This window comes from Sceloporus undulatus, chromosome 4 (genome assembly GCF_019175285.1).
Source record: "Sceloporus undulatus isolate JIND9_A2432 ecotype Alabama chromosome 4, SceUnd_v1.1, whole genome shotgun sequence".
NCBI lineage: Eukaryota > Metazoa > Chordata > Lepidosauria > Squamata > Phrynosomatidae > Sceloporus > Sceloporus undulatus.
The window spans coordinates 177,911,171-177,938,003 of NC_056525.1; the positions used below are offsets into that span (position 1 = coordinate 177,911,171).

General features: G+C 38.8%; 1 protein-coding gene across 5 annotated transcripts in view; it reads left to right on the top strand.

Moving 5' to 3' along the window:
* The window catches only part of SLC66A2 (solute carrier family 66 member 2), an 86,648-nt gene that overhangs the window by 19,729 nt on the left and 40,086 nt on the right, over positions 1-26,833 (top strand). For 4 of the 5 annotated variants that reach the window (XM_042465505.1, XM_042465506.1, XM_042465504.1 and 1 more), the window contains exons 3-4: positions 11,287-11,420; positions 13,381-13,434. In XM_042465505.1, the coding sequence (XP_042321439.1) occupies positions 11,287-11,420; positions 13,381-13,434 (188 nt within the window). The remainder of the gene's footprint in view (positions 1-11,286; positions 11,421-13,380; positions 13,435-26,833) is intronic. The other variant, XM_042465509.1, reaches the window with a different exon arrangement.

Here is a 26,833-nt window from a genome sequence, read left to right on the forward strand (position 1 = left end):
AATAATAATAATAATAATAATAATAATAATAATAATAATAATAATAATAATATCTATGTGGAAGGAAGAAGAGATCTTCATGGGCAGGATCCTTTTGAGTGAACTCACTCTTTTAGCCGGCTGTAGCATGAATGGTCTGACAGTTTCAATGTTTGCAGAAGGAGAGATTTATAACTTCCTTGCAAGAATCTGTCATTGGGATTAATAAGGAGGTGGCCATCCACATATGGCTCCCCGCTAGAGGTCATCTCCATTACAGAGTTGATTATTACCCCAGACCCAGCTATTTTCTCAATGTCCTTGGAGGCAGATAGTGAGGAAATAGCAGCTCTATATAGAACTGTGAAGCCTACAGCATAACTACCCTAATGGAGCTTCTGCTCTGGTGGGACCCAGTAGGTCCTTGGCCCATATTTTCTGCAATTTTTGATTGACGGTGGCTTGTTGATGCATGCTTTCTGTCTATACATACAGTAGAATATTTGTTTTCGTAGACCAATATTATGATGTACATGTAAATGTCATGTCAATTCCTGTAGAGAAATATTTTTATTTGGGAAAAATGTAACTTATGGACAGTTTCACGAAACGTAGTTATGGGTTCTAGTATGTAAATCTAGACCAACTATGTGGTGAACATCTCTTAAGATAAGGTATTGTTTACTTTATGCATTCATAAAAATGAAAACTAATGTCCTTGTTCAACACTTCTATTTTATTCCTCTCTGAAGAGAGGATGGAGTATCGTGATCTTAAACCAGGCCAGCTATCTCTTGGCCCTCATACCTCTGAGTTGACAATTGTATGTGGATCTTTCAATTATGGTACGATCTCTTTGCATTCTGTTACCACTGTAAGACTCGGCTGGATTGTTTAACATGTCTGCAAGCCCTTACCACAACTTTTAAAACAGGTAGCATATGCCACCATGCATATATGCTTAACATGAATCAACAAGCTAGAGATCATTACAGTGAATGGTATGGTCCCACTCACCACCCCCATCCAGTTAGATAGACTTAGCCAGATAGCAGTATTGACACTTTTAATACTTTATGTGATGTGATTATTTGTTGCTTCCATTTGCTGAAGGAAACTATTATTGTACTTACAAATACTGAGACTATCATTTGGAAACTATATCAACATTTATTCTTTTGCTTAAAATGTTGACATAACAAACTGGAAAAGTCTATGACACAAATCATTTAAAAAGCGCAGTAGCTACTTGCAATGGTATAGTGCTTTGATGTGATCTGGATCTTTAGGGAAAAAGTTTGAATCTCTGCTCAGCTACAGAAATATATTGAATGATCCTGGGTTGCACTCTCTCAGCCTAAGAAGTAGGCAATGGCAAGCCTCTTCTACATAAATCTTGCCAATTTGAAGGCACATAAGAGCAACAATTGCCTTGCAATCAATTTAATATTTGCAGATAATTTCTAAATACAGTTTCTGCCATTTTATGAGAACAGTAATATGTAATTTGAGTATTAAGAAATGCTTCGAGAACAGGATTTTTTAAACTTCCCAGTCATCTAATGCTTTTTTTTTTTACTGATTTAGTGAATTCCAGACAATATTTTTGTAAAGTGTAGCACAAGATATATTAGGATGGCTCAGTGGTCTAATCTTGTAAAGTGGAATCCTGTATTAGAAAAAGGGAAGGAAAACATAATTGGCGCACCTTTAAGGCTAACCAGTTTATTCAGTATAAGCTTTTCATAGGCAATAGCCCACTTCTTCAGAGGCAAGAAGACTTCACACAGGGTCAGGCAACTAATTCCCCCAGAGCATTAACCTGCATTTTAAATTTCCCTTTCCTCCCTTCACTGAAAATGGGATAGTTATGTTTGTTTTAAGTCTGTTTTAAGTTTTAAGTTGGTTTTAAGTTTTTAAGAATACTAAAGTAGGATGACATAGTTAATGGAGAGGTCCCATTCCCTTTTTCTGTTTTGAAAGTTAACAGTTATCCAGTAAAGAACAATTCACACTTTCACACTTTCTGTGGCCAGCACTGAAAAATATATGCACATTGGTGTGCAAGAATTATATAGAGAAAGAGTAGTAGTCTATACATCTCTTCCTGCGGGTCATCAGTCTTCTCCAATGCTTTTCTCAACCCTTTTCTCAAACACTCTGCAAATGATCCCCCATTCTTGCTCAGATGGAAATGCTGAGTCAAAGCAACATACTCTTGGTCAGTGTTTTCAGCTCTTTCTCACCAGTATGTCACTGATGTCCCCCCCCCCCCCCGCTCATGTCAACTTTCATTCCTGTAAGCTAGAAAGTCTTTTATTTTTTGATCATTAGCATTAGTGGAAGAGTCCTTTCCCCAATTTTAATTTGTTTATGGAAGACCATTTAGGAACCATTGCTATAGTTTTTAGCGTATGTAAGGCAGAATTGGGAATGTGAACACAAGCCAAATGTTACCAAAGAGTATGATTGTCTGTTGATTATATTAGATTGTGCTTTAAATCCTGCGTTAAATGTTCAGAAAGATTTGGCTACTCTCCAGTTTTCTGCTTTGCCTGAAAGAGAATCAGATGGGTGATATTTGCTTTGTAGGTGTGTGTGTGTTAGAGATTTGAAAACATTAACTTATAAGATACAAGCTTAAAATATAGAATTATAAACATTGTAAAGAAAGTGGGTTCCGTTTCCTGTTAGAAGGCTTCTGAATCATTATAAACAGTCTCCATACATTCAAAAACGGATGCTATTGAGACAAATAGGAACAGTGGTAGTGAGGAATTAATTTTCAATTCCTGAATTTTTCCTAACTAATGTGTTTATTACTTAGAAGTGTCTCTGGCTTTTGGCTGTCATATTTGTTTAGTATATCATATAACTATTATTATAAAGTAACCTGATCTTTTGATATGGTGTGCATAACAAAGTGGAGATCACTTGGATCAGTTGTGTTCCTCAAATTTGAAGAGTGCACTATTGGATCAGGATGAGCGTGCTATCTTGCCTGCAGGGAACTGACAGGAGAGACATCTTGATTTGTTTGTATCTTCCTAATATAAAACCCAACAGAAACTGCCAATGGAGGACTCTGTATACAATTTCTTTCTGTGATACTTGAACATTTTGTGCATATAGGGAAAGTTGTGTTTTTTGTGGGTTTTTCGGGCTATGCCGGCCATGAAAGCCTTCAACTTTAAAGTTGTGTTTCTTTGTATATTAAAATAATTATTTTTATTTTCAAATTTGTATGCCAGCTATCTCACCCCACCAAGTTAGGACAAAATATATGCATTTATTTATTTAATTTTCTCTCAGGCTGAGAGAAAATGAGTTACATGATTGGGTAAGGACTTGATCCTAGGTTTTCCTTGTCCAAGTACACTTAATCACTTTCTGTACATAGAAACTAATAAACACAGCCATATTCTGCAAGGCAGTTAAAATGCTATGTAGATAATAGCAGTACTGATATGCCAACTGCGACCCTACCTGGCACTGGGTGACCTAGAAACAGTAGGATTTAAAACTATGTATATGTGAATAGAAGTGCTTCTTCTTAGCTGTGGAGAAGGACATTGATTTCCTCTACTCATGGGCCACAATTCACCTTCTTCCATGCTCAGTACATTTCATGCTTCACTGGAGGGTCTCCAGAATTTACAGTAGAACATTCCCAGAGCTTCCTTTTGAAATACTTGAAGTTTTCATGGTTGTTTTTGCAGTTTCCATAGAGTTTTCATCTGCCTTGGTCACGAGGAAGTGGAATGGGGTGGCTGTGGAGGATAAACATGTTTATTTGATGTACAAGGCCAGATTCTCAATAAAGAATACCTTGTTAGAACTCACTATCTCTACCACTACACCAACAGGTGTTCATATTCATGCAAGGAGGCTTTTGGATCTCAGCCAGTATGCTCTTAAACATAAGGCAGAGGTCTTTTTTCTGTAAATAAGATAAAGGCATATGTATGCACTGAATGTCAGCATATGGAAAACAGCATATTGTTTCTATATCTTACAGCACATGGATGAGAAATCTTTTTGTTGTTGAGGATTGCAGTGAACCCTTAGTATCTGCTGGATTTTGGTTCCAGGACCGCCTGTGGATACCAAAATCCGTGGAAGCTCAAATCCTGTTAAATACAGTGGTGTAGTGAAAAGGTGTCCCTTAAGTAAAATGGCAAAATCAAGGTTTGCTTTTTGGAATTTATATATATTTTAAAATATTTTCAAGCAGTGGATGGTTGAATCCGTGGAGAAGGAATCCATGGATATGGAGGGCTGATTATATTTTTTGGGTTTGGGGAGGGGGGAATCTATCAGGACTGACATTCAGGTGTTGGATAGGGCCAGAGGCAAAAGTTGCAAGGACACTCCTCTCTCTGTGTTCTCCCTAAGACATAGTACCTCATTTTAGAGTACCAATACTGTGGTTTTCAGAATTGTAGAAAACACAGAGGCTATGGTCATGGGCATACTTTTGTGCATGGAAATAGTGGCAATGTAGTTGGAGCATCATGGTAGTGTGGTTGGTAGTTTTTCAGTTGTTTTGGGAGTTGCTCCAGGGACATTGCAGTAGTTGTTCTGTTACGGCGGTGGGTGAAGCTGTCTGTGCCATTGTGCTACTGATGAATGGGGAAACGACTTGCATAAGGGGATAGTGGATACTTCCTTCCACAAGTGTCTAAATAGAACAGTGTTCCATTTAACAAGATGTTGTTTAGGCAGAAGGACCCAAGAGGAGTCTGGCCTGAGTGACCTAAGTTTTTATTCCACACAATGCATTAGGATTTCCTTGTTGTCATTTTCAGGAAAATAATTTGTAAACTTGTTTTTTCCCTCCAAGGGCAAGACAAGTTTATAGAAACTGTGAGCCCACTTCTGTTTTCCAGTTATTTATTTATTTATTTATACATACATACATATATACATACCCCCCTCTTCAGAAATGCTCTCAGAGATTAGAGCAATTTACCCGGAAGAATAGAAAGTTCTTCAAAAATCCTCAGTCCAGTCATTTCAGACATTGTGGTAGCTGCAAATCCATATATACAGTATTGCATCTTGTGCATGATTAAAGTTTTTTTTTATCATTCTAAATCGTCTACTGTTTTATGGATGTCAAGAATGGAGGCAGATATAAGCTTGAAACCTTTATGATTGCAGGTTCCCACTTTTAAGGCAAAGCAAACCCTCTATTGTTGATTTTAATAAGAGGCATCACAGTTCTAACTCCTTTAAAAACCTGTAAATATCACATTTACTTTATGCCAATTCTGCCAATATTCCCTTATGATCATGAGAACAGAAATTGGTTGCATTATATAATACGAACAAATCCACTGAGTGGCTCCAAGGATCCATCCACTGAATCCGTCTAGTAGTTAGTCACCAGTATTAGAAGGAAGGGTCTAATAACAGTGACATTAATATTGCATAGTACTGGCATAAAATTTATAGTCCTGCATTTCCTGCTTCATCCTCGCTATACAGCAGTATACATTCTGAAAATACCCTATTTTCATGTTACATATTGTCTACCAGTTAGATTGATTGCAGAGTTATGGAGACCTCTGTGCAATTGTGGAAGAAGAACCTGGATAACAGCCAGTTTTCACTGAATGTAGCATCTAGGTTTCATGATGAGAATCTAATGCAGTAATAGAAAATAGACTCTCCAGTAACATTTGGCTGATGTCCCAATCCAGATCCACAGTAAGCCTAGCTGAAGGGCATGAGTAAATTAATTCCTTTGAGAAGTCAAGTCTGTTAAATCCATTCTTAGGACACAGCAAATTCATGCTTTGCTGTGCTGTTTTGAGTGTTATTTACTTGGCCTTCAATAATCGTCATTAGAAAAGCTAAGGAGTCGCATAATTTGTTTAAAACAATGCGGAACTCAGTCTTCTCTTACGCTTATGGTCTCTTTATTCCTTAGTCTCCAGAGCACTCTTCTTTTCTCTTCCCAACAAAGTGTGTTTATATGCATGCACACACCTTCAGGTCATAGAATCATAGAGTTGGAAGAGACCACAAGGGCCATCCAGTCCAACCCCCTGCCATACAGGAAATCTAAATCAAAGCATCCCCGACAGATGGCCATCCAACCTCTGTTTGAAGACCTCTAAGGAAGGAGACTCCACCACACTCTGAGGGAGTTTGTTCCACTGTTGAATAGAAGTTCCTTCTAATGTTGAGGTGGAATCTCTTTTCCTGTAGCTTGCATCCATTGTTCTGGGTCCTGTTCTCTGGAGCAGCAGAAAACAAGCTTGTTCCCTCCTCAATATGACATCCCTTCAAATATTTAAACAGGGCTATCCTATCACCTCTTAACTTTCTCTTCTCCAGGCTAAACATCCCCAGCTCCCTAAGTCGTTCCTCATAGAGCATGGATTCCAGGCCCTTCACCATTTTAGGTCACCTGTTGACTCACAGCAACCCTATGAATTTTATAGGGGTTTTAAAGGCAAGGAATACTCAGAGCTGGTTTTGCCAAGTACTAACTGGAAGTGACCCTATTTAGCCTCTAAGTCTAAGATAAGACAGGATCTGGTGCCTTTAGACCAGGGGTAGGCAACCTTTTTGACCCAGGGGCCGGATTGCTGTCCCTCAGACAACTGGGGGGGGCCGAAGCCAAAAAAATAAATAATTAAATAATTTTAAAAATTATATAAATAAATAAACCGGGACTAAATTTTCAAATGGAGGACACTTTTTATATTAAAAAAATGGAGGACATGTGAAAAAATTTGCTGATTTTTTAAAAAATGTTAATATAAATGCATGTTTCTGAGGCTTCTATAGACAATTGGCCCCCTTGCCCCTGCTTGCTCCTCCTTGCTCCCCTGCCTCCTCCTGATAGGCCAAAGGCCCTGCGCCCTCGCACGAGAGGCCAAAGGCCCCAGCGGCAATCTGCGGCAGGACCGGGCTGGGGCCGGTCCCAAGACCTCGCTGGGCCAGATGTGGCCCGCGGGCCGTAGGTTGTCTACCCCTGCTTTAGACCAATGGTTCTCAAAGTTTGGTCCTCCAGATATTTTGAACTTCAGCTCCCAGAGTTTCCTGTTGTTGACCAAGCTGGCTAGGCTTCTGGGAGTTGAAGTCCAAAACACTTGGAAGGCCAATGTTTGGGAACCACTGCTTTAGATTATTTAAGCCCTCTTACTAGAACCCTTGATTCTCTTCCTTTCCCCCCCAGCCATCTGCCTCTACCAGTCCCCCCCCCCCCACTTTCAATGTCTACTTAGATCATTCTCCTTTTATTAGACGTCTTTCCACTGGGGTCACCTTCCTTGAGTTCTCTACATCCTTCCTCTTTATAACCACCTCATCTGTTTGCATGACCTACTGCTTCTCATCTATCTTCTATCTTCCTTGGTTCATGAATTCATAATCCCTGTCACACTGACCTTTCCTCTGCCTCATAGAAGCTGAACTATTTTTGAACACACTATTGCAAGCAATGCTTCCTAAGTGAGAAGAACATTAATGAGCATGTGGACGTACAATATAAGAATTGTAGGAAATTGGTTAGAGTTCAGGGAGGAAGAGAACAAAGAGACTAAAAGAGAATCACATTTTTATGATTCCACAGAGCATTATCTTTATTAGTTATTGGGCCAGTCCAAAAGGCTAAAAAAAGTCTAATTCCTAGATTTCAAAACCAGCTTCTACATTAATCAAAGATGTTTAAAAATATTTGTGGAAGAAGGTAGGGTGAGGTTGTGGAAGGACAGTGTTAAGAATTGCCTGGTTTGTATATTGTCTTGAGATGGTGTACAGGAAGGGTGTTCAGACTTTCAACATGAACTAATTAGGCACCATCCCCAATGACTCTGGGTTTGCTGGGAACAAAGAAGGCAATGAAAACAGAGCACTAAAATTTTCAATTTGACAATACAAAAGATGACTTGAAACTTCCAACTTGTCTCCCATCTGCTGTGTAACCAATGGGCTACTTTGTTGGAAGTTGCCTGTTTCCCAAATATTGTCAGCTAGGAACAAACTTAGGTTATAGTTCAGACAAAGCAAGCCCATAGAAATCAATTTTGATAGTTTTGTCATTGGTTAGTGAGAGTGAACCTGTCTAGCTAGTTTCTTCCCTGCCCCTTTTTATTTATTTTGCATTAGATTATTCTAGGGTTCATCTGTAAAAATGATAGTGATGAGCATGTGTATCTTAAGACATTGCTTCTTTTACCACTATAGACACTCATTTGAATGATCACTCTTGGCAAAATATTTTCAGTTGCCATTTGCTTTGTAATGGTACTGAACAAGGATTAAAAACTCACTCTGGGGAAGGAGACATTCAGTAAAAACCTATTACTCAAGACATCTCATAAATGAGTAGTGTCTATTTTCACGTGCCTATTTTTTTTAACTTAACCATAAATATGGGCATGCTAATTCAGGATATTCTGAATATGTTTTATGGGTTTTTTCAGACTCTTGAGAAAGGAAAAGATCTCCCTCTAGTGGCTGTAGTGAGACAGGTTGGATTAACCTTGATATCCAGTCTGTTAGCAGAAACAAACCCGAGCCTTTTTGTAATGTCACCTGTACAACATAAGGCCAGAAGACAGAGACAGAAGCCCTCTCATTTGTACAATCATAGCCATTGCTTTTTGATTTCCCAGCTTGTCCTATTTGAAAGTGCATGTTACTCTGAAGTTCTTCTATTATAGTTACATGACTTACCCCATTCATGTATAACATCAGGCATGTCCATTTAGTTAAACAACATGTAAAGAAGGAATGGAAAACCTTTGGCTTTCCAGATGTTTTGACTTACACTTTCCATCAACACCAACCAGCATTGCCAGTGGAAAGTTATATGCATATGGACAGCCAGTGGTTGTTGACCACTGTTCTACAGAAGTATGCACAGGCCTTGTCTGTCATATCAACTGTTTTGATATTCTTCTGGTGTTGTACAATTGCATTCCTCAGTATTTTGCAATGAGACTTAAAAAAAGTATTCTTCCAGCATGTTCCATCATAATTAGCAAACAGGAAGAAGTACTTAGCTTCCAGTAATCTGAAGAATGTATTTTTTCCCCTCTGACTCTGGGGCAGAAAAATACACATGAGAAGCTGGACCCAGAAATATATTCCACCTCCTCACCAAGGAGATACCTATATGCCTTCTGTAAAGAAGTGTACTTCTGTTTTGTAGAATAGTGTCTGCACATAGATCTGAAAAAGAGGATAAGAGTAACGGGGTTAAAGTTATGCCAGCATGGCCTCGTCGTTTGAGTGTTGGAATGTGACTCTGGAGACCAGGATTTGAGTCTCTGCTGGGCCATGAAATCCACTGGGTGACTTGGAGCAAGTCACATTCTCTCAGCCTCAGAGGAAGGCAATGGCAAACTGCCTCTGAACAAATTTTGCCAAGAAAGCCCCATGATAGATTAGCCTTAGGGTCGCCATAGGCTGGAAACAATTTAAAGGCATACACCGACGACAACAGCAAATAGTGTATGAAGAGACATCTCAAGCAGTAAGACTGTGAGGAACCAATAATCAAGGGAGTGATAGTTGGTCCTTCGCTGGAGGTTTTTAAGTAAAGGCAAGATAACTATCTGTTGTGGATGCTATAGTTCTGGATTCTCTTCATTTTGCAGATGGGTGGGAATTGTACTAGAAGATTTTAAAAGCCTTGAACTTTGTGATACCTTGAAATGGTCTCCCTCAAGGAGTAATTTGTGAACTGACCAGTCATAGCTGCAGATTTGTTACCTTTTGGTGGATGTACATTATAAGACATGGGGTAATAAAATGTGGTCTGGTATCAAATACAAAGTGCTCTTTGCTCATCTTGACTGCTAATAGCTATCTGAGTCAGATTGATTGGGTGGCCTAGGAGGAAGATAAACGCCTCACTCTCAGGAGAAGGTCTCTGTTTCCTTGAAGGAGACTGCAATGTGCTCTTTCCTGAAGAAGACCTCTCTGGATTGAGAAGTATTTGGGAACTATTGTGCCATTTCTAATGTCTCCTTTTTGGGGAAGTTGCTCAAGTGGCTTGGCAACTTCACGCTTCATTGGAGGAAACAGATTATCTGGACTCATTTCAGTCTGGTTTCATGTCAGGTTGACCTGATTGATAACCCACTCTGGGTGAAAGAAAGGGGCAGTGCTACTCTATTAATCTTCCTCAGTGGCCTTTGATACTATTGATCAAGGTATTTTACTGGACTGGCCCTATGTTATGATGGTTCTGTTCTTATTTCTGGTGCTGGTTCCAGAGAGTGCTGTCAAAGAATTCCCATTCTGTACTGTGGCTATTAAGCTATGGAGTGCTGTAGGTTTCCATCCTATCTTCTATATAGTTTAATATCTACACGAAGTTATTGCATGAGGACATAAGGAGTTTTCGGGTGGGTTGATGATGACACTCAGCTCTAGTCAGCTGGGGCTGTGCAGATGCTGGATAGTGCTCAATGTTGTAATGGGCTTAATGGGATACAATAAACTGAACCTTAATCCCAGTAAGGAGGAGGCTCCATAGATGAGTGTTTCCTAGGTCTGGGAAGTGGATAAGTGACCTCTCCTTAAAGGAGTAGGTGTATAGCTTGGGAGTACTCTGAGATCCTCTCTGTCACTGCCAGTGACAGAGAATTCCAGGTGGACTCTGTAGTAGTTGGGTCCAGCTTTAACTGTCCATCTATTGTTGCCTTTTCTAGATGGTGATTACATAGCCACAGTAGTCTGTGCACTGGTAACTTCCAGGCGAGACTACTGTAATGTATTCTATGTGGGTCTGCCCTGATGTTGCAATAGTACAAACTGCAGCATGTAGATTTTTGACCAGAACATCCTATAAAGACCATGTAATACTGGATTTGAAGGCGCTGAACTCAGTTGAGGAATACCTAGGGGCCTTATTGGCATCTATGCTATTGTCATTGTAATGCTGAGTAAACAGATAGCTTTTTATTAAAATATTTGGGGCCTAATTGATGTAATCCAAATATGCATCTACATTATGGTTTTAAATTGTTTTAATTTATTTGGATTGCTCCATTTTAACTTGTCAATTGTTTAATATGCTTTTAGTCTGTTGAAATGGTTTCTTGTTTTTATATTTTTAAATTTGTTAAAATGATTTTATGGCATGCCTGCTTGAGATCCTCGGATACATGGCAAGATATAATTTTAAAAAAATAAATATGAATAAAATATTAGCCTAGCCCTGGAAGAATATTTTGCTTTACATATGTACCATATTATAAACTGTTGCTTTTGATTAAATTAGTCAAGGCTCCCCAATGTTCACTATTTGATGTGTCTATTTTTTCCCCTTCCTTCTAGGTTTGGGAGGCATTTTGAGTCTCCTCTATTGTTGCAGAGCATTATAATGATAATCACAATGTTATTGATGCTGAAACTGTGCACTGAAGTACGCGTAACAAATGATCTGAATATTAAACGGCGCTCCTTTTCAGGTTGGTTAAAGTCACCGATTAGTGATGCTGTTTATTATTAGTGTTTCCTTTTGGTGTCTGTTAGTTTCTTTTTGCTAAATTATAATGTGACAGTTATAGTGTTCTGTCTAATTGTCTCTTGATAATCCAGTACTAAAAGAGTGTCCACCTCATGGAAATGGGTTTTATTGTTTTTCTAAAAAGAATTTCTTGTTAGTAGGCCACGTCCTATTCAGTAACTTGCATAATGCCCCATTCAAATATAAATTCACATGCAGCCAGGAAAAACATAGTGATAGTGAAGTTCTGTGTGGTATTGATCCATGTGGTAAGGTGTTCAACTTCTCCACCATGTTGAGTAGCCACTACAGTATTCAAAAGTTGCTTTGGGCAACTTCCATGTTGAAATGATAACAAGCAACCCTTAGTCACAGGACTTTGTCACTATTAAATACATGTCTGTATTTCAGTGTCACAAAATTTTATATCTTTTTATTGGTCTTTCTCCACTAATACTGTGCTAATACAAGACATACCCATTTAGGAAGCTGATGGTATGATCCAAACTCATCCTCCTATGTGCAACCTTGTAAGTGGATATTCGTCATTTCCAATACAGTATGCTGTCATAAAGTGTCTCAGCACCTGTTGGATGTTCTTCTTTGGGGGATGGATCTGAATCCTCAGAATCTTGTATCCCACCTCACTGCTCATTGGACACTTGGACAGGATTTTTAGCCTTTGTGTCACTTCAGTTGTTGTTTCTACATGGAGTAGATTTCAAAAATCCCTAAACAAGCACTTGCACTGTGAACACACATATTGTAAAGAAGAAAAATCCACAGTATCTGCGATGTCTCTTCTGCCGCAGGGAAGACAAAGATTGGATTGAAATGTGAACTGATAATTATTGAAATTCAGCTTGAGGATCAGCACTGTTTCTGCTTTCTTGTCCACCTTTGACTCTTCCTTCCTTTCCTTATTGCTTTTATGTAGCAAGACACCTTCTATGGCTTTCTTTATGTCCGTCATATTTAGGTACTTCTTTTTCCATATGCTTTTGAAGACACTTGTTTAAAGTGGGCTATGAAGAAGTATTGCCCTAGTTGGCCAATTAGGCTCACCTCATCCACACGGAGAGGAATCAGTTTTGTTAATTTCAAAAGTGGTAAAATGGCATCTTTCCTCTTTTTTGTGATATAAAACATGGCTTGTTTTGTGTGTCATCTGGATTTAATTTCCAGCAAATGAGAGGTAACACAATTTATAGTTCAAAGCATTTAAATTTGTACAGTGAGTATTTCTGGGTTGTTTTCTTTATGTGATACCCGCTGATGCATGAGAAGGGTAGTACCCCTCAAATCTCCATTAGACGCTTACTGACCAGGCTTAATTGTCAGTCTCTTGTAATGTGCCACATTTATAGGTTGTGGTGAAGGAAGGTATTTTTATTTACTTTTTCCTGAGTAAGTAAAATAAGATTTTTCTTATTAATTCTCTTTAGTACATATTGCTCTCTGTAATTAAAAAGCCAGAAATATCTCAGCAAAACCTGTTTTGATTTTGTGTGATTGTCTTCTGTCAGCTGGTTTTTAAATTAAAAGCTTGTGTAGTCTTACATACAGTACTGTATTTAAAAGGGATAAGGATAGTGTAAAAAAAGCTTACAATGATGCGTTCTTAGTATTGATAAATATGTGAAATATTTGCTTAGCCTATGGATTTGATATATTATGTAAATTAATGCTTCAGGTATCCCCTCCCCCCAATATTTCTATGCAGTATATTGTGACTATTATTCTTAGCTTCAGAATCTGAAAGTCTGCCTCTTAGACATAGACAGTGCAGGAACTAAACAAAAAACAAAACTTATTGCATGATGACTAATAGCAAGACATACTAACACTGAGTTAATCTAAAATTCAAGAGGAGTCAAACTAGTCTGTTTTTTCTTTGCTTTCTCTTCAATCTTTTAATGTAGCTGCAGATAGTAAAGATGAAGAATTCAAAACACCACCCAAGAGATCCTTTCTGGGTATGTACTTTACAAACCCATGCTGCATGAGGTTGCCATTTGAAACACCATCTGTATTTCATTGCTTTTCATTTTTCCTTTTTGCTTTTTTAATGTTTATGCTATGGTAGAAATGAATGCATGATTTTCATTTCTACAAAGAAATGCCTGTGGTGTGTTGTTCTTAACAGCAAAATTTCACTTCAGTACAGTTTCAACACTGATTGAGTAAAAAGATGCACTCAGTTTTATTTTTCGGACTAAGTTTCAAGTTTCATAAGGATTATGTTCTTAGTTACCTTTGTTCTTGACTTTAAAAGAAATTATATTCAGAAGTCATGCTGCATCATTTTTTCTGCCTGAAAGGCAAGTGTGGGTGTTCATAGGTTGTTTCAGTTATTCAAATTTAAATAGTGCTCAAAGTACATAAATAAGAATTTTCAGTAAGTTATTGTACTTAGGATATTCCCAAGGCTCTGAGCTGTCATCACAGCTGCTGAGTTTTGAAATTGTGGGCTGGAAGTTGTGAATTCAAATCTCAATCTGTGATGACACAATCCCTTATTGCCCTCTTCAGTCTTCAGATCCCATCAAATACTCATGCGTGAAGTCCATATATCACCTCTGTGGTGTGGCTGCTGTCAGAAGTCAGACATGTCCTCCATGCTCTATGTGAGCAAGCGGTAGGCTTTCTGGGGCAGTCAGGTGACATGAATACTGTATTTCCTTTTCCCAGCATCTACAACCCTGATGGGTGTGGTGCTGTGAGAAGTAAATTACAGCCCAGGTAACATATGATATATGGGATTAACAAATGTGGTCACTGCAGTTTAGGCCTGAAGTGTGTTTTGTGCAATATTTTTACTACAGAAGTAACTATGATCTGACCCATTGAATTATGTTTCAATCAATAATAAAACTACAATCAACCAGAAGACAATAAATTGATATAAATATGAAAAGTATTTTATTTTCCTTAGACAATCATCTTTGTTTATTGGTCAGTCCTTTTGCCGTGATACAGGGTTAGCTCATACATTCCTAAAATTTGATCTGTTATTACGCATGAAAGTATAAAATGATGATGATAGGTCATCCCACATTAATTGCCTCACATTATCTCAGACTGTTACTGATAATTATGGAGATATAACCACACTGATGTGTCAGTAATAATCATTAAGGCAAATAAGCATTTCCTGTTGCATCTTTTCAAAAAGGATTTTGTGTGTAAATGTCTGCACTTTTGTTCTTTGATTTTCGTCATTAGCTTATAGTCATTTTCACCTGTTTGCTGTATAAAAACCTGCTAACATATAGAATGTAAAATGGATTGCAATTCCATAACTTTATATTCTTGCTTCCTGTTGTGCTTGTGGTGCATGGTGGAAAAGTGTCTTCTATTATTATTTTTTTTAAAGTTGGAAGAAATATTCATTTTAGGTGCTTGACAGATATTGCAAGTATACAATTTAACATGGTATTTGTTTATTAAATACTTAATTTTTTAATACAAGTGTCTAAAACTAGTTGAGGTATGAACTCATTCTGTGCACATAGAAGCCATATAAAACTGAAATAGATTGTTGCAAAAAAAGAGTTGGCTAAACTTTGCAGTGAATGTGAGATTATGTTTTAAAATAAGAAACAAACAAAAACAAAACATACTGATTCCCAAATCTACTGTAAGTTTCTTATACTTGTTTCAAGTTGAGAAAAATACATTGAGCGGCCAGAAAAAGTAAAGTGAACCATGCAACTTAGTGTTAGGGTACATATTAAAGTTGCAGAAACAGTAACTCTCCTCCTCCTTCAAATTAGGTGACTCTATGATGGGGGTTTCTCGGCAAGATTTATTCAAGGGAGGTAAAAGAGTGTGAGTGGGTTTTCCTGGCTGAGCAGGGAAGCTTGGTCTCCCAGAGCCCCAGCCCAGCACTCAAAGCACTATACCACACTGGTTTTCACAAATATACTTGCTCCAGCATTTAAAGAAATATATATATATTGTAGATCAGGTTAGAAATCATCTAGCCTATGGACTCACATTTGGACCCAGGCTTTCTTTCTTTCTTTCTTTCTTTCTTTCTTTCTTTCTTTCTTTCGGCTCTTCCTGCAACTCTCCAATCTTCCTCCAACTGAAAAAAAAAAAAAAGCACCTGAAGGGTCATTTCTGCTTCTGGAAGCCTTTGTGAGGAGCCTTCTTTATTTCTTGTCTGGTTTATATTAAACTATAAGTGGACTGTCATATACTTTCAGTCTTAAGTTTCTCTCACTTTTGGGGTGGGGGCTGACGTGACACAAAGTGCATAGCAAATTACCCCCTGGAACTTTGTAATAGATGGGACAAAATTTGTACCCCGTGTAGTTAAAAGACTAAATGTTCCTCCTTGTGTATTAAAATTTGTTCAGCTGACTAAAATGAACATGCAAATTTCCAGCATGCTCACTTAAAATAAAGCTGAAGGGTATCATGATGAAAACATATCTGTTCATTAGTGTTTCGAGCCAAGATTTGGTGGCTGTGGGTAAAGAACTCCTTGCCTGTTCATGGAAATATGAAAAGCATAGGGGATTAAAGGGAAGAGAGAGAGTGAAGAAGGCATTCTGTAAAGCTTACCATCTTTAAATGAAGGTGATGGAACCTGCCCATTCACTCATTTTTGGGAAATTCACCATGCTTTTAGACACACTGAAGCTTGCACAAGCCCTTTTAAAGGGTTTTAGAGAGTAATCACTGGTTTTAGACAACTTCATGACAATCAGTCAGAATTATTAGGAGGTCGATACAGGCTTCAGCAGATGAGAAAGTGCACATCTAATCAGGGACAGTCCAAAGAAATCTGGGAGACATGGTCAATAGCTGAAAAAGTTCCTGAAATTTACCCACTCCTGAAATGCAGTAGGGCCTAAATGTTCTAAAGATACCAGATCCCATCTGATCTGAGAAGTTAAGCAGTGTCAGCTCAGGTTAGTACTTCAATGGGAGACTGCCAATGAATACCAGATGTTGTGGGCTGTGTTTCAGAGGAAGGAATTGACAAAACTACTTCTGAGTATTCCTTGTTTTAAAAAACCCTGTGAAACCCTGTAACTAGAAGGCACATACGCACAGAAGTACAGTAGAATCAAATTAGAGTGTATTTTACCTTACATGAACCTGTTAGCCTCAGAAATGGCCACTTCTGTTGCGCACTAGTTGGAATATTTAAAGTGACAAAATTGCCTAGAGGGTTTAGATTAGCAGAAGTGGAGTAAACTTAATTATGTTAGAGTTATCATTTCACATTAGTTTCTGGTAAAAAAAAAAACAGTGCCACTTCCCAAGGTGTTCTTTCTCATCTTCCTGTTGATCATATTTGTCAGTGATCCAGCAAGCCACTTAATGTCATTGATTCTTTCTTCCCACTCCCAATCAAAAGGAAAAAATAAGAAAGCTTTTATCTGGGCACTTTATTCTGAGACTTGTCTAGTTTTTTCTATGCTAACGGATAATTTTCTGGGTTTTTTTCCAAATGGAAACAATATGGTATTAGTGATTTCATGAAAAATAAGCCCACATTTGCTGAAGTGTTGAATAAAAATTAGGTCAAGCACATTTTAATGGCCAAATTAAGCACCCGCATCCCGTAATCGTGTGTGTGTGTGTGTATATTAAATACCTATGTCTCTCTTTACTATTAGACCTTCATAACTGATACTAGTGCAAATGATATTTTGAAGATAGTTAATGATGTTTCTTTTAAATAAGAAACTTAGATGATCATTTTAAAATGATTTCCCAAATCAAGAGATGATGTACAAACTGTTTTCAACACTGCTGATATTATTAATGTTGAGATGAGCTAAAAACTGTGCTTAATGGCTGAGCCTGTGTGACTAGTGAGTCTGCCCCTTTCTTTGATCAGAGACTTGGGTGATTCTTAACTTTGGATGCCCAGGCTGTTATGGCCCTCAACCACCTCAGTCAACATGTCCTGTTCAAGGCAACGATGGACGTTCCAGTCAGGCCACAGTGAGAAACCGCTAGATTGCCAAGGAACTTTTAAACATGAAACAGTTGTCTGTAGCATCTGGGAAATTAAGCTCCAGCTTTTTTGGAAGTCTACTAATGAATACACTGGAGGAAATAGAAATGTATGTACCTGCTCATATCTACTGTCAAAATTCCACCAACAGCTGTGCTTGTGATCAGCACATAGAGGAAGAGATTGCTGTGCTTTCTCAGTTACAGCAGAATGCTACTGATAATTAAGGTTTATCTTTGGCTATTGTGTCAATGGTAGATTCAGGGCCAAGCTGTTATTTGTAAAATGATATTTGGGAAAGGGACAGGCTAGCTAGGGATTGTGGGATAGGCTAGAAAAATGAAAGACCAGAGGGCTGTCCCCCAGCATCTGCTGCCTGAGGCAGTTGTCTCTATCTGCCTAATAATCGTTAGCTCCATTGGGGATGTAAATCCTTGCTTATATCTTTGTTTTGCACAAGAACAAAGAAATACTGTCACCATCATAAAAAATCTTTGCTGGACAAGGTGGCAAGAGTATTTTTTTAAAATTCAAATAATGTACTGTCATCCATAGAGAAATCTTTGCACAGATTGTGTGATTGAGTTTTGTACAAACTATGATTGTTGTTTTGCTGCATAGATTGTTCAAAAGCAGACGCTCTGGTTGTTTATATATTTTTGATCAACAAACCTGTCCTATGCTTACTGTGAGTTTGCTTTACTTTAAAAAAGAAGAGAGAGACTAGTGTGTCACATAAGTTTCTTTCCCAAATTTAAAGAGATCTTGACCAAGAAAAGCTGTTGTTGTTTGGCTCTTAACACTAGAAATGAAAAACTTTGCATCAATTCTTTGTTCAACAGGATGTTCTAAACATATTGAGACACTCTATTTCACTGAGAATGAAAAAATTGTTAAATGTTTTTTACATCTCTGTGCCATGTGCACACATACGTCATGTAGGAGGTACTTATAATGTAAAACCCTATGTTATAAAAATTATTTTTTTAACTTTTTGGGTAACAGAATTTGAAATTTGGGATTTGATAGTAAAATTGAATATTTTTGTTGGAGATCATTGGTTATAATTTTAATCAAACCATTAGAAAGTCGCATTTGTTGTATCTGACCACTAGATGGTGCGCATAGACTTTCAGAGGATTGTTGTCAGGCAGTGCAAGTTAAATAGAAAAATGTTTTGCAGTTTTAAGGGGAAATTTGGAGTCCTCCCGGGTTATAAATACAGTATATATGTAACTGGAAGATAAGGTTTGTGGAATTTCAAGTGTTAGGATTTCAAAATCAGGAAGAGAAGATGAGTGCAGGAAATGGATTTCACATTTGGGATATTAGGTTGTTAATCGGTAGATAAATATGTGCACATTCTGACAGTGTTTGTATGAATAATGTAGTTAAACAGGCTTAAATTTAAAACAGAAATGTATTGAATGCAGAAGGGTATGATTTGGGGCAGAGGGGGATTATTTTTTTAAATAAAATTAGGCCAACTGACAGAGATGAACTAGTTTGAAGTATTGTGATTATAGTTTTTGTATTACCATCAGTTTGCCAGCCCTGAATTTTAGTACTATATGAGGAAGGGAGGTAAATAGGTAATATTTTGTTGCCATTGGGGCATTGGATTTAGGCCTATAATAGGAAATGTTGTTAACTGCCCTGACTTATGGCAACCCTGTTAATGAGACAACTCCAGGACCCCCATCCTCAGCTACTTTGCTCATGTCCTGCAAACTTAGACCCGTGACATCCCTAATGAATCTATCCATCTAGCATGTGGTCTTCCTTTCTTTCTACTATCCTCTACCTTTCCTAACATTATTAGCTTTTGTAATGAATTGTGCCTTTTCATGATGTGACCAAAGTACAACAGCCTTCATTTGATCATCATGGCTTCAAGGGAGATTTCAGGCTTGATCTGCTCAAGGACCCAGTTGTTTGTCTTTTTGGCCATCCGTGGTATCTTGAACACTCTTCTCCAGCACCACATCTCAAATGAATTGATTTTCTTCTTGCTTTCATACAGGCTTTTGTACAAGCATTTTATTTTTGCTTTCTTACAAACAATTTATTATCTATATTTGTTGGGCAGAGCATAGAAGAGCTTACTCTTAGAACTACAACTTCCAGAATCTGGTTTGTAGGCTTAGTGATTCAAGGAATTGTAGTCCATAAAAGTAACCTTTCCAAGCTTTGGTTCAGAGGCTGAAACTGGGTTTTGCAATTTCATTTTTCCTGGCGATTGGCTGATGTTGCTTTTCTTCACTAGCTGTGCTCAGCACTTACGTTAACATGTCATGAATATCATCTTTATTTGTCAAATTAGTCCTATGCATTTTAATGAAACATTTAGTGATCACAGGTACACCTGGTCTATCTAAGGCATTATGCATGCCAACCCAAGCAAGATTTTTTGCCCATCTCCAGCTGGATCATGGCTGGGTAGCTACATAAATCACTTCTGCTGTGTGTGCTCAGTTCCAACTTTCAGCCAAGCCAAGATTCATTTGAAATCTTTTTTTTTTTTTTTGACAAAAGCAAAAATCCTGGGTGCTTTTGAGCTGGACTGTTGGCAACAGCTGCTCACTGTAAAAGGGATACTTTTCATCTTTTGGAAATGGTTCTGTGCATGAGACCCCCAGCTTCTCTAGTGCATGTGTATAGAGCATTCATGTTGATGATTTTATGTCTTGCATATTCAAGGGACTTAGGGAAGCAAGATAAGTGAAGCTTACTGTAGGCTGCCTCATTAAGTTCACACCTACATTGGAAAAGTTGCTTTTTTGGAATACAGTACGTCTAAATTGGAAAAGTTGCCTGGTTCCCTTAGCCTGTGTGGCAAATGGCCCGGGAGCCTGGTGGATTCTGGGAGTTGTAACCCCCAAAAGAATGTTTGCAAACTTTCACAAAACAGTTCTTGAGCAACCCTAAAAATCTTTCTAGTGATAACTGAAAGATATAAACTTTGTGCTTTAGCCTTAGGAAACCAGCGTAGGTAGTTCTCCAAATGCAGGCAGGAGAATTGTTACGGGCCACATACAGCCACCCTTGGGCTGTCCTAGTTTCCTTCTTTTGGTTTGCTGCTTCCAAAGTTTTGGAACAGATAGGTTTTGCTAGTATTTATGGTTATAGCCAGGGGTCGGCAACCCCCGGCCAGTGGGCCGCCGCCACCGCCTCCTGGGCCTCTGCGGGCTCCTCCCAGGGCCCGTGCGGCCCCAGGCCTTTCATTCTGAGGCCCCCTCAGAGGCCAGGAAGGAGCTGTCGGAGCCGCCCACGCGGGTCTCCTCCTCCTCCTTCCCAGCCTCTGAGGGCCTCGAGGCCCCTCAGAAGCCGGGAAGGAGCCGGCGAGGACGCCCGCACGCGTGTCCTCCTCCTCCTTCCCAGCCTCTGAGGGCCTCGAGGCCCCTCAGAGGTCGGGAAGGAGCCGGCGAGGACGCCCACGCGGGTATCCCCCTGCTCCTTCCCGGCCTCTGAGGGCCTCGAGACCCCTCAGAAGCCGGGAAGGAGCCCTTGGTGTTCTCTGTGCAAAATCCCCTCTCAGCACCTTGTGCCTTTCTGGGTTGAGACAGTGCATGCTTTCTGCCTTTTATTTTGAATTGCATTTTAGTAGTTTCCATGCTTGTAACTACAGTGGTACCCCGGGATATGAAATCACCGCGTTACGAAATTTCCGGGATACGAAAAAATTAAATAGGAAAAAACTGTTTCGGGTTACGTTTTTTTTTTTCGGCTTACGAAAAATTTTTTGGTGCTTTTCGGCGCTTTTTCGCACGAAATCGCGGCTTTCAGCGCTAGCGGCTATGGCTTTTTCGGGTTGCGAAATCTTTCGGGTTACGAACGGCGCCGCGGAACGAATTAAATTCGTAACCCGGGGTACCACTGTATTATTATTATTATTATTATTTACTTGCCCTTGGTGTTTTCTGTGCAAAATCCTCTTTCAGCACCTTGTGCCTTTCTGGGTTGAGACAGTGTTCATGCTTTCTTCCTTTTTTTTTAAATTGCTTTGTAGTAGTTTCCATGCTTGGAACTATTACTATTACTATTACTATTATTATTATTATTATTACTCCAGGGGTGGAGCATGAGGCCCCGCCCCTGGAGGGTGGAAGCTCCACCCCAGCACGCGCCCCCGCCCCCGGAGGGTGGAAGCTCCACTCTCCAGCTTCGGCCCCCCAGTTGTCTGAGGGACAGCAACCCGGCCCCCAGCTCAAAAAGGTTGCCTACCCCTGGTTATAGCTATAAACTTCAATCGCTGCGAAGAGATAATTTCTCTATAATGTCCCTCAGATGTGTTAATGTGGAGCACAACTTACCCCATTGTATCTTTTGTACATTGTGAATAGCCAACAGTATATAATGGGGAAAAATCATTGAAAAATTGAATGTAAAAAAAAAAGATAAAAGCAGCCAGGAAGAATGCAAAAGGTCCTATTAACTTCTACAGTGTTGAAGAAACAGCTAGAGCTTTCAAAGGTCTAGTCTAAATGTACTTTTATCCATTCTGTTGTATTATTTTAGAGACTAGTGTGTCTTCCTACAAGAGTCTGGACCCTGTGCTCTTTTTCAGCAGAGAAGGAAAATGTCTCATATGTGCAGTAATGGATGATAAGCTGCAGTGGCTTTCTTTAGACATTTTGTTCCTTCTGTAGGTATTTTAGGCAGTAATCCTAATCGCACTCCTACTGACTAACCTCCACTAAATATTGTGGGACTTAGATCTGCATGGTTATTTTCAAAATCTTATTTCCACCATTTCTTATTCTTCCTTGACTAGACTGTTATTTTCCTTAAACCTGTCCTTGAAGGAATATAACAAGATGTTACTCAGTACACATAAACTGTGAAAAAAGGAAGTTCGACAATGGAATAAAAGGCTTATCTTGAAGCAAAAATTCAAAATCCTGTGTATAGTAGACATATGTCCATAATTTTTTCTTTTAATAAAATATGATATTTATGGTGATTCTTTCTCTACATATTGAAATGGAACTGATAAGAGTAACAAATCATTGATTGTTGTGTTTTAATTGTGTTATGAATTGATTTGATTTTATGTTATGACTTTTTAAAGTTTTTAAAAAATCAGTACTTTATATTTATCTGTCTTTAGTGCAGTTTCATAGCAAATTATGGGACATAATGTGATAAACAAATATATCTGAAGAAATTGGTGCGGATTTTGTTTTAAAAACAGTTCACTTTTCTCCTCATTAAGGAAACTTATGCTTTTTTAAAAGTATTTTTCTCCATGTGCAGTTGTCACACCCTACTTTTCCAAATTATTCTCTGGTGCCTTCCAGCAGATCTTGTCCCAACATAAGCCTGTTAGCATTTGGAGTACAAAGCAGGTGGAAACCAGATTGAATCTTTGCTCAGGGGCTAAAAACTGCAGCAAAAAGGTATTCCAATTTAGCCCAGAAAATGTGCACCTTTGACTCTGCATATACATACAGCAATGTGAGAGCAGCTCTGAAGGAGTGAGCCATCCTAACCCCAACTCTAAAGCTGCATATAAATGCACTGGTGCAGGTGCACATTTAAAAAGGATGGAGCTGGTATACCCAAGTGGTTGGGGTGGCACGCAAAAAAGTGAAGGTGTGACACCTCCAAGGATATAGTTCCCAAGAAGTGGATTATTCATTAGTTCTTGATTTTTGACATAAGAAGCTCTGAACTTTTCAGGACCAGTTTACCAAGGAAACTGCCTTCCTCAGGATGTGTCCAGTCAAACCCAAAAATCTCATAAAGGGTCATTATTGGTTGTTCCAGAACTAGTTGAATCTTGTTGCGTCACACTGCAAAAACAGGCCTTCGTTATCTCTGGAATTCCCTCTCTTGTTGGGGAGACTGGAGTTATTGTGTGGCTTCAGGTTGTTTCCAATTTAGGCAGGCATATCATGGGGTTTTCCTGGCAAGATTTGGTCTGAAGATGTTTGCCATTGCTTTCCCCTGATGCTGAGAGCATGTGACTGCCAAAGGTTAACCAGTGGGTTTCCACTGCTGAGTGAGGAATTGAACCCTGATATCCAAAGTCGCAGTCCAACACTCAAACCACTACGCTGCCCTTCACTTGCAGGACTGGACACCATATTTCATTTCAGATGCCTACTGAAATCATACCTCTTTATGTATCCATTCATCAGCTGATAATAACTATTCTCTTAGAATGTTCTAGGGATTTCTCTTTCTAAATTATTTTAAAACTGCTTTTCTGATTTTAAATTGTAAATCATTTAGATATTTTACAGTATCAGGCAATATACAAATACATTTAATCAGCCAATAGGTGACTCTAGACAGCTCTGTTTTTCAAAATTAGGTACTCACTGCTAATAGTTATGCATGAATACCAAGATAAAACTCTGATATATCTGTGTCGAGCCAAGTGACCTGATGGAATGATTGAGAAGCTAAGGAAAAGTTTTAGTACTTCTCTTTTAAAATTGCTTGGCTTTACAGTACTTCAGATGTTTCCTTTTTCTACATGCTGACAGATCAATAAAATATATTTGTACAAGCTCTACTGAATAAAAATTATTATCCATTACCAGAAAGCATTTGCAGTTGTGTTAGTTGGAAATGCTGTCCATAGGAGTTCAATTAATTTGGTGAACATTGTAATTTGTTCAAGCTTGCGTAGGATGCTTTTTGTTCATTTCTTTAGAATGTTTTAGGAAATATATCTCTTTCTTCTGCTTTTTAAATAGTATTAATTATGCTATTAATGGTCTCCTGCCCCTCATTTCCAGTATTTTTAATGCTCTCTTCATTGCTACCCAGTTACTTTTCTACCGACAGTGATGAGTACATCTCTCTCTCATTTTGCTAATACTGTCTTAACCTTGAAAACTCTTTGATAGTACAAATTTGCTCTCTCCCTTCTCCCCAACTGTTAAAGAAATGGGATAAACACAAATTCAATCCTGGTGTGAAGGCCTTCTGAGCTTGTTGACTTTCTTAGAAAATGATTCACAGAATAATTTCAGAATTCCTGGTTGTAATGGCTTTCATAATGAAATGTTAATAGCCATGCATGCTGAGGTCTTTTTCCTACTGGATTCTTTTAACACTTTATTTTATATGTATGTGTATATATCTCTAGGGATTGCATACTAAGCTGCAATGAAATGCTTAGGTAGCTGCTAAGCATTTCATAGGGACTTCTGTTGGTGAGTGCTTACAAGATTGCAACTAAAATGAGGCCACTGAAAAATAAAAAAGGAAGGGTGAATTATAATGTTTAGGAGACTTCAGTACTTGCAGTGGGGGAGCACTGAAACCAATCCACAGTGGGAAACTGAGCTGTAGAGTGTCTATTGGAGAAACAAAACAAAAATTGTAAAATGGTGGTGGTGGGGAATAAAATAGAGAAGTGCTTCTTATTCTATTTTATATGAGGGATCAGCTTTCCCCCCCATAATGTATCAGGGATTGTTACCATATTTTGGCCACCACTGTTTCTATCTTTCCTGGAAACTCTTCATGTACCAGCACCAGTCCAGGGATTGCCACTTTGAGTAGGACTGGAATAGAATAAGTGAGGGTGTTGTCAGCTGGAACCCACTGCATCAGCATCAGCACTATTGCAGGTCCTATTTGTTTGGTACAAATAAATGTAAAACCCATTTCTTGATCTAGATTTGTCCTGAATATTGTTATGTTGTGAGTGTGGTGCACAGGAAACATGTTCTGAAATTTTAACAGAGGATGAAATGTTTCAATGCTAGGTTACCTGTGAATTCGTGTCTTTCCTTTATAAATGAACTAGAGAGACAGTTAAACACCATCTGAGTCTTTTCTCCCCCCTCCCCATCACCCCCCCTTTTTGGGGGGCTGTAAAGTGCTTTCTTCCAGACTTCCAAGACAGGATGTTAAACTAGAGTTTTCTTGCAGATTCCAATGTACTTTTGACCATTACAGTATTCTCACTCTTCTTTCCCTCCATGCCAAAGCTACGTACAAGCCAGTTTGTAACAATACACTACTGTCTGTGTAGCTGAAATATTTTTCCAGCCTTGTTTTTAATTATCTGTTGTTGTTATTGATCTCTTTATAATCTCAGTTGAAATGTCAAAAGAAAACAGTGTTAGGAATTAATTCCTGTAGGCTTCCCGTGTTCTTTTTCTGCCTTCCTCTGTACACTGCTCAGCTTGAATTTGAGTTTATTGTTAAAAACAATAAATAAGCATGCTGTATTTTCCTAGTTAACAGTTAGAAAGGCTAGTGAGACCAATGTTTTGATGAGCAAACACCTACCACGTCCCCCCCAACAGTTTCTCTATACTGAACTACAGATAGTGTCCATAAGATTTATTTGGCTCAGCCTCTATTGTGGTTCAAGATGGTTTGCAGTATACACTGTAACACACCTGCAGACATAGAGTGTATGGTGTCTTCTCTTTACTATTTCTCTGGTAAACATGCACACATAGTTATTTTGTTCCATATGTTCCATGCCCATATTTTTTTATTTAGTTATTTAGAGAGTACACTTGTACAGCTTCTTTCTGTTATTAACAGCCTATCCAGCATTCATAAAAGCTGCCTAAGGAGCGTTACAGACCGCCAAACCACGCGACTCATTCACGGAGCAAAAAGAAGCCCCAAAATGGCGCTTCTATTTGCGGCGCATGTATGATGTCGTGAGGCGCCAATGACGCACTCGCAGCATCATATGCGCTGTGCAACATGCGGACGCAATGCGTACACTACGTCAAGATGGCGGTGCCTGTGTGGAACGGGCGCCGCCATTTTGTACAGATTCGGTCTGTATTAGGGTTAGGGGTGTCAGGAAGTGACGCCCCTTTCTAACCCTAGTACACGCGGAGCGCGTACTTTATGCCCGTGTGTAACGGGCCTTTGTTTCAGTTGAAATGCTTCAAAGTGGCTTCATTTAATTTTCTTTTTAAAAATATTCATGGCCTCAGTGTTATTATTGTTGTTTTTCTTTTATGGAAGAATTTATCATTGTTCACTTAACAGAGCGCAGTTCTTATTAGACTTAGAAAAAGGGATACTTGAGGAGTTTGGCGTTTGTAGAATCTGATAGAAATTGATTTGCTTAGAATTGCTAGCTTAATAAATATTTCTGTTATGTGTCATCGAGTCAGTTTATGCATTAGGGTTTTCTTAGCAAGATTTATCCAGAGGTTTGCTGTTGCCTCCCTCTTAAGGTGGGAGACTGTGACTTGAGTTTAAGTGGGTTTACGTGGCTGAGCCAGGATTTGAAAACATGTACCCCAGAATCCTACCATTAAACACCATGGTAGCCTTTGTAAACCTTGCAATCCTTTCACAGATTTTTCTTGGCTAGATTTGTTCAGATGGGTTTTTATCATTGCCTCCATCTGAGGCTGAGATTGTGTGACTCACCCAGTGAGTTTCCATGGCTGAGT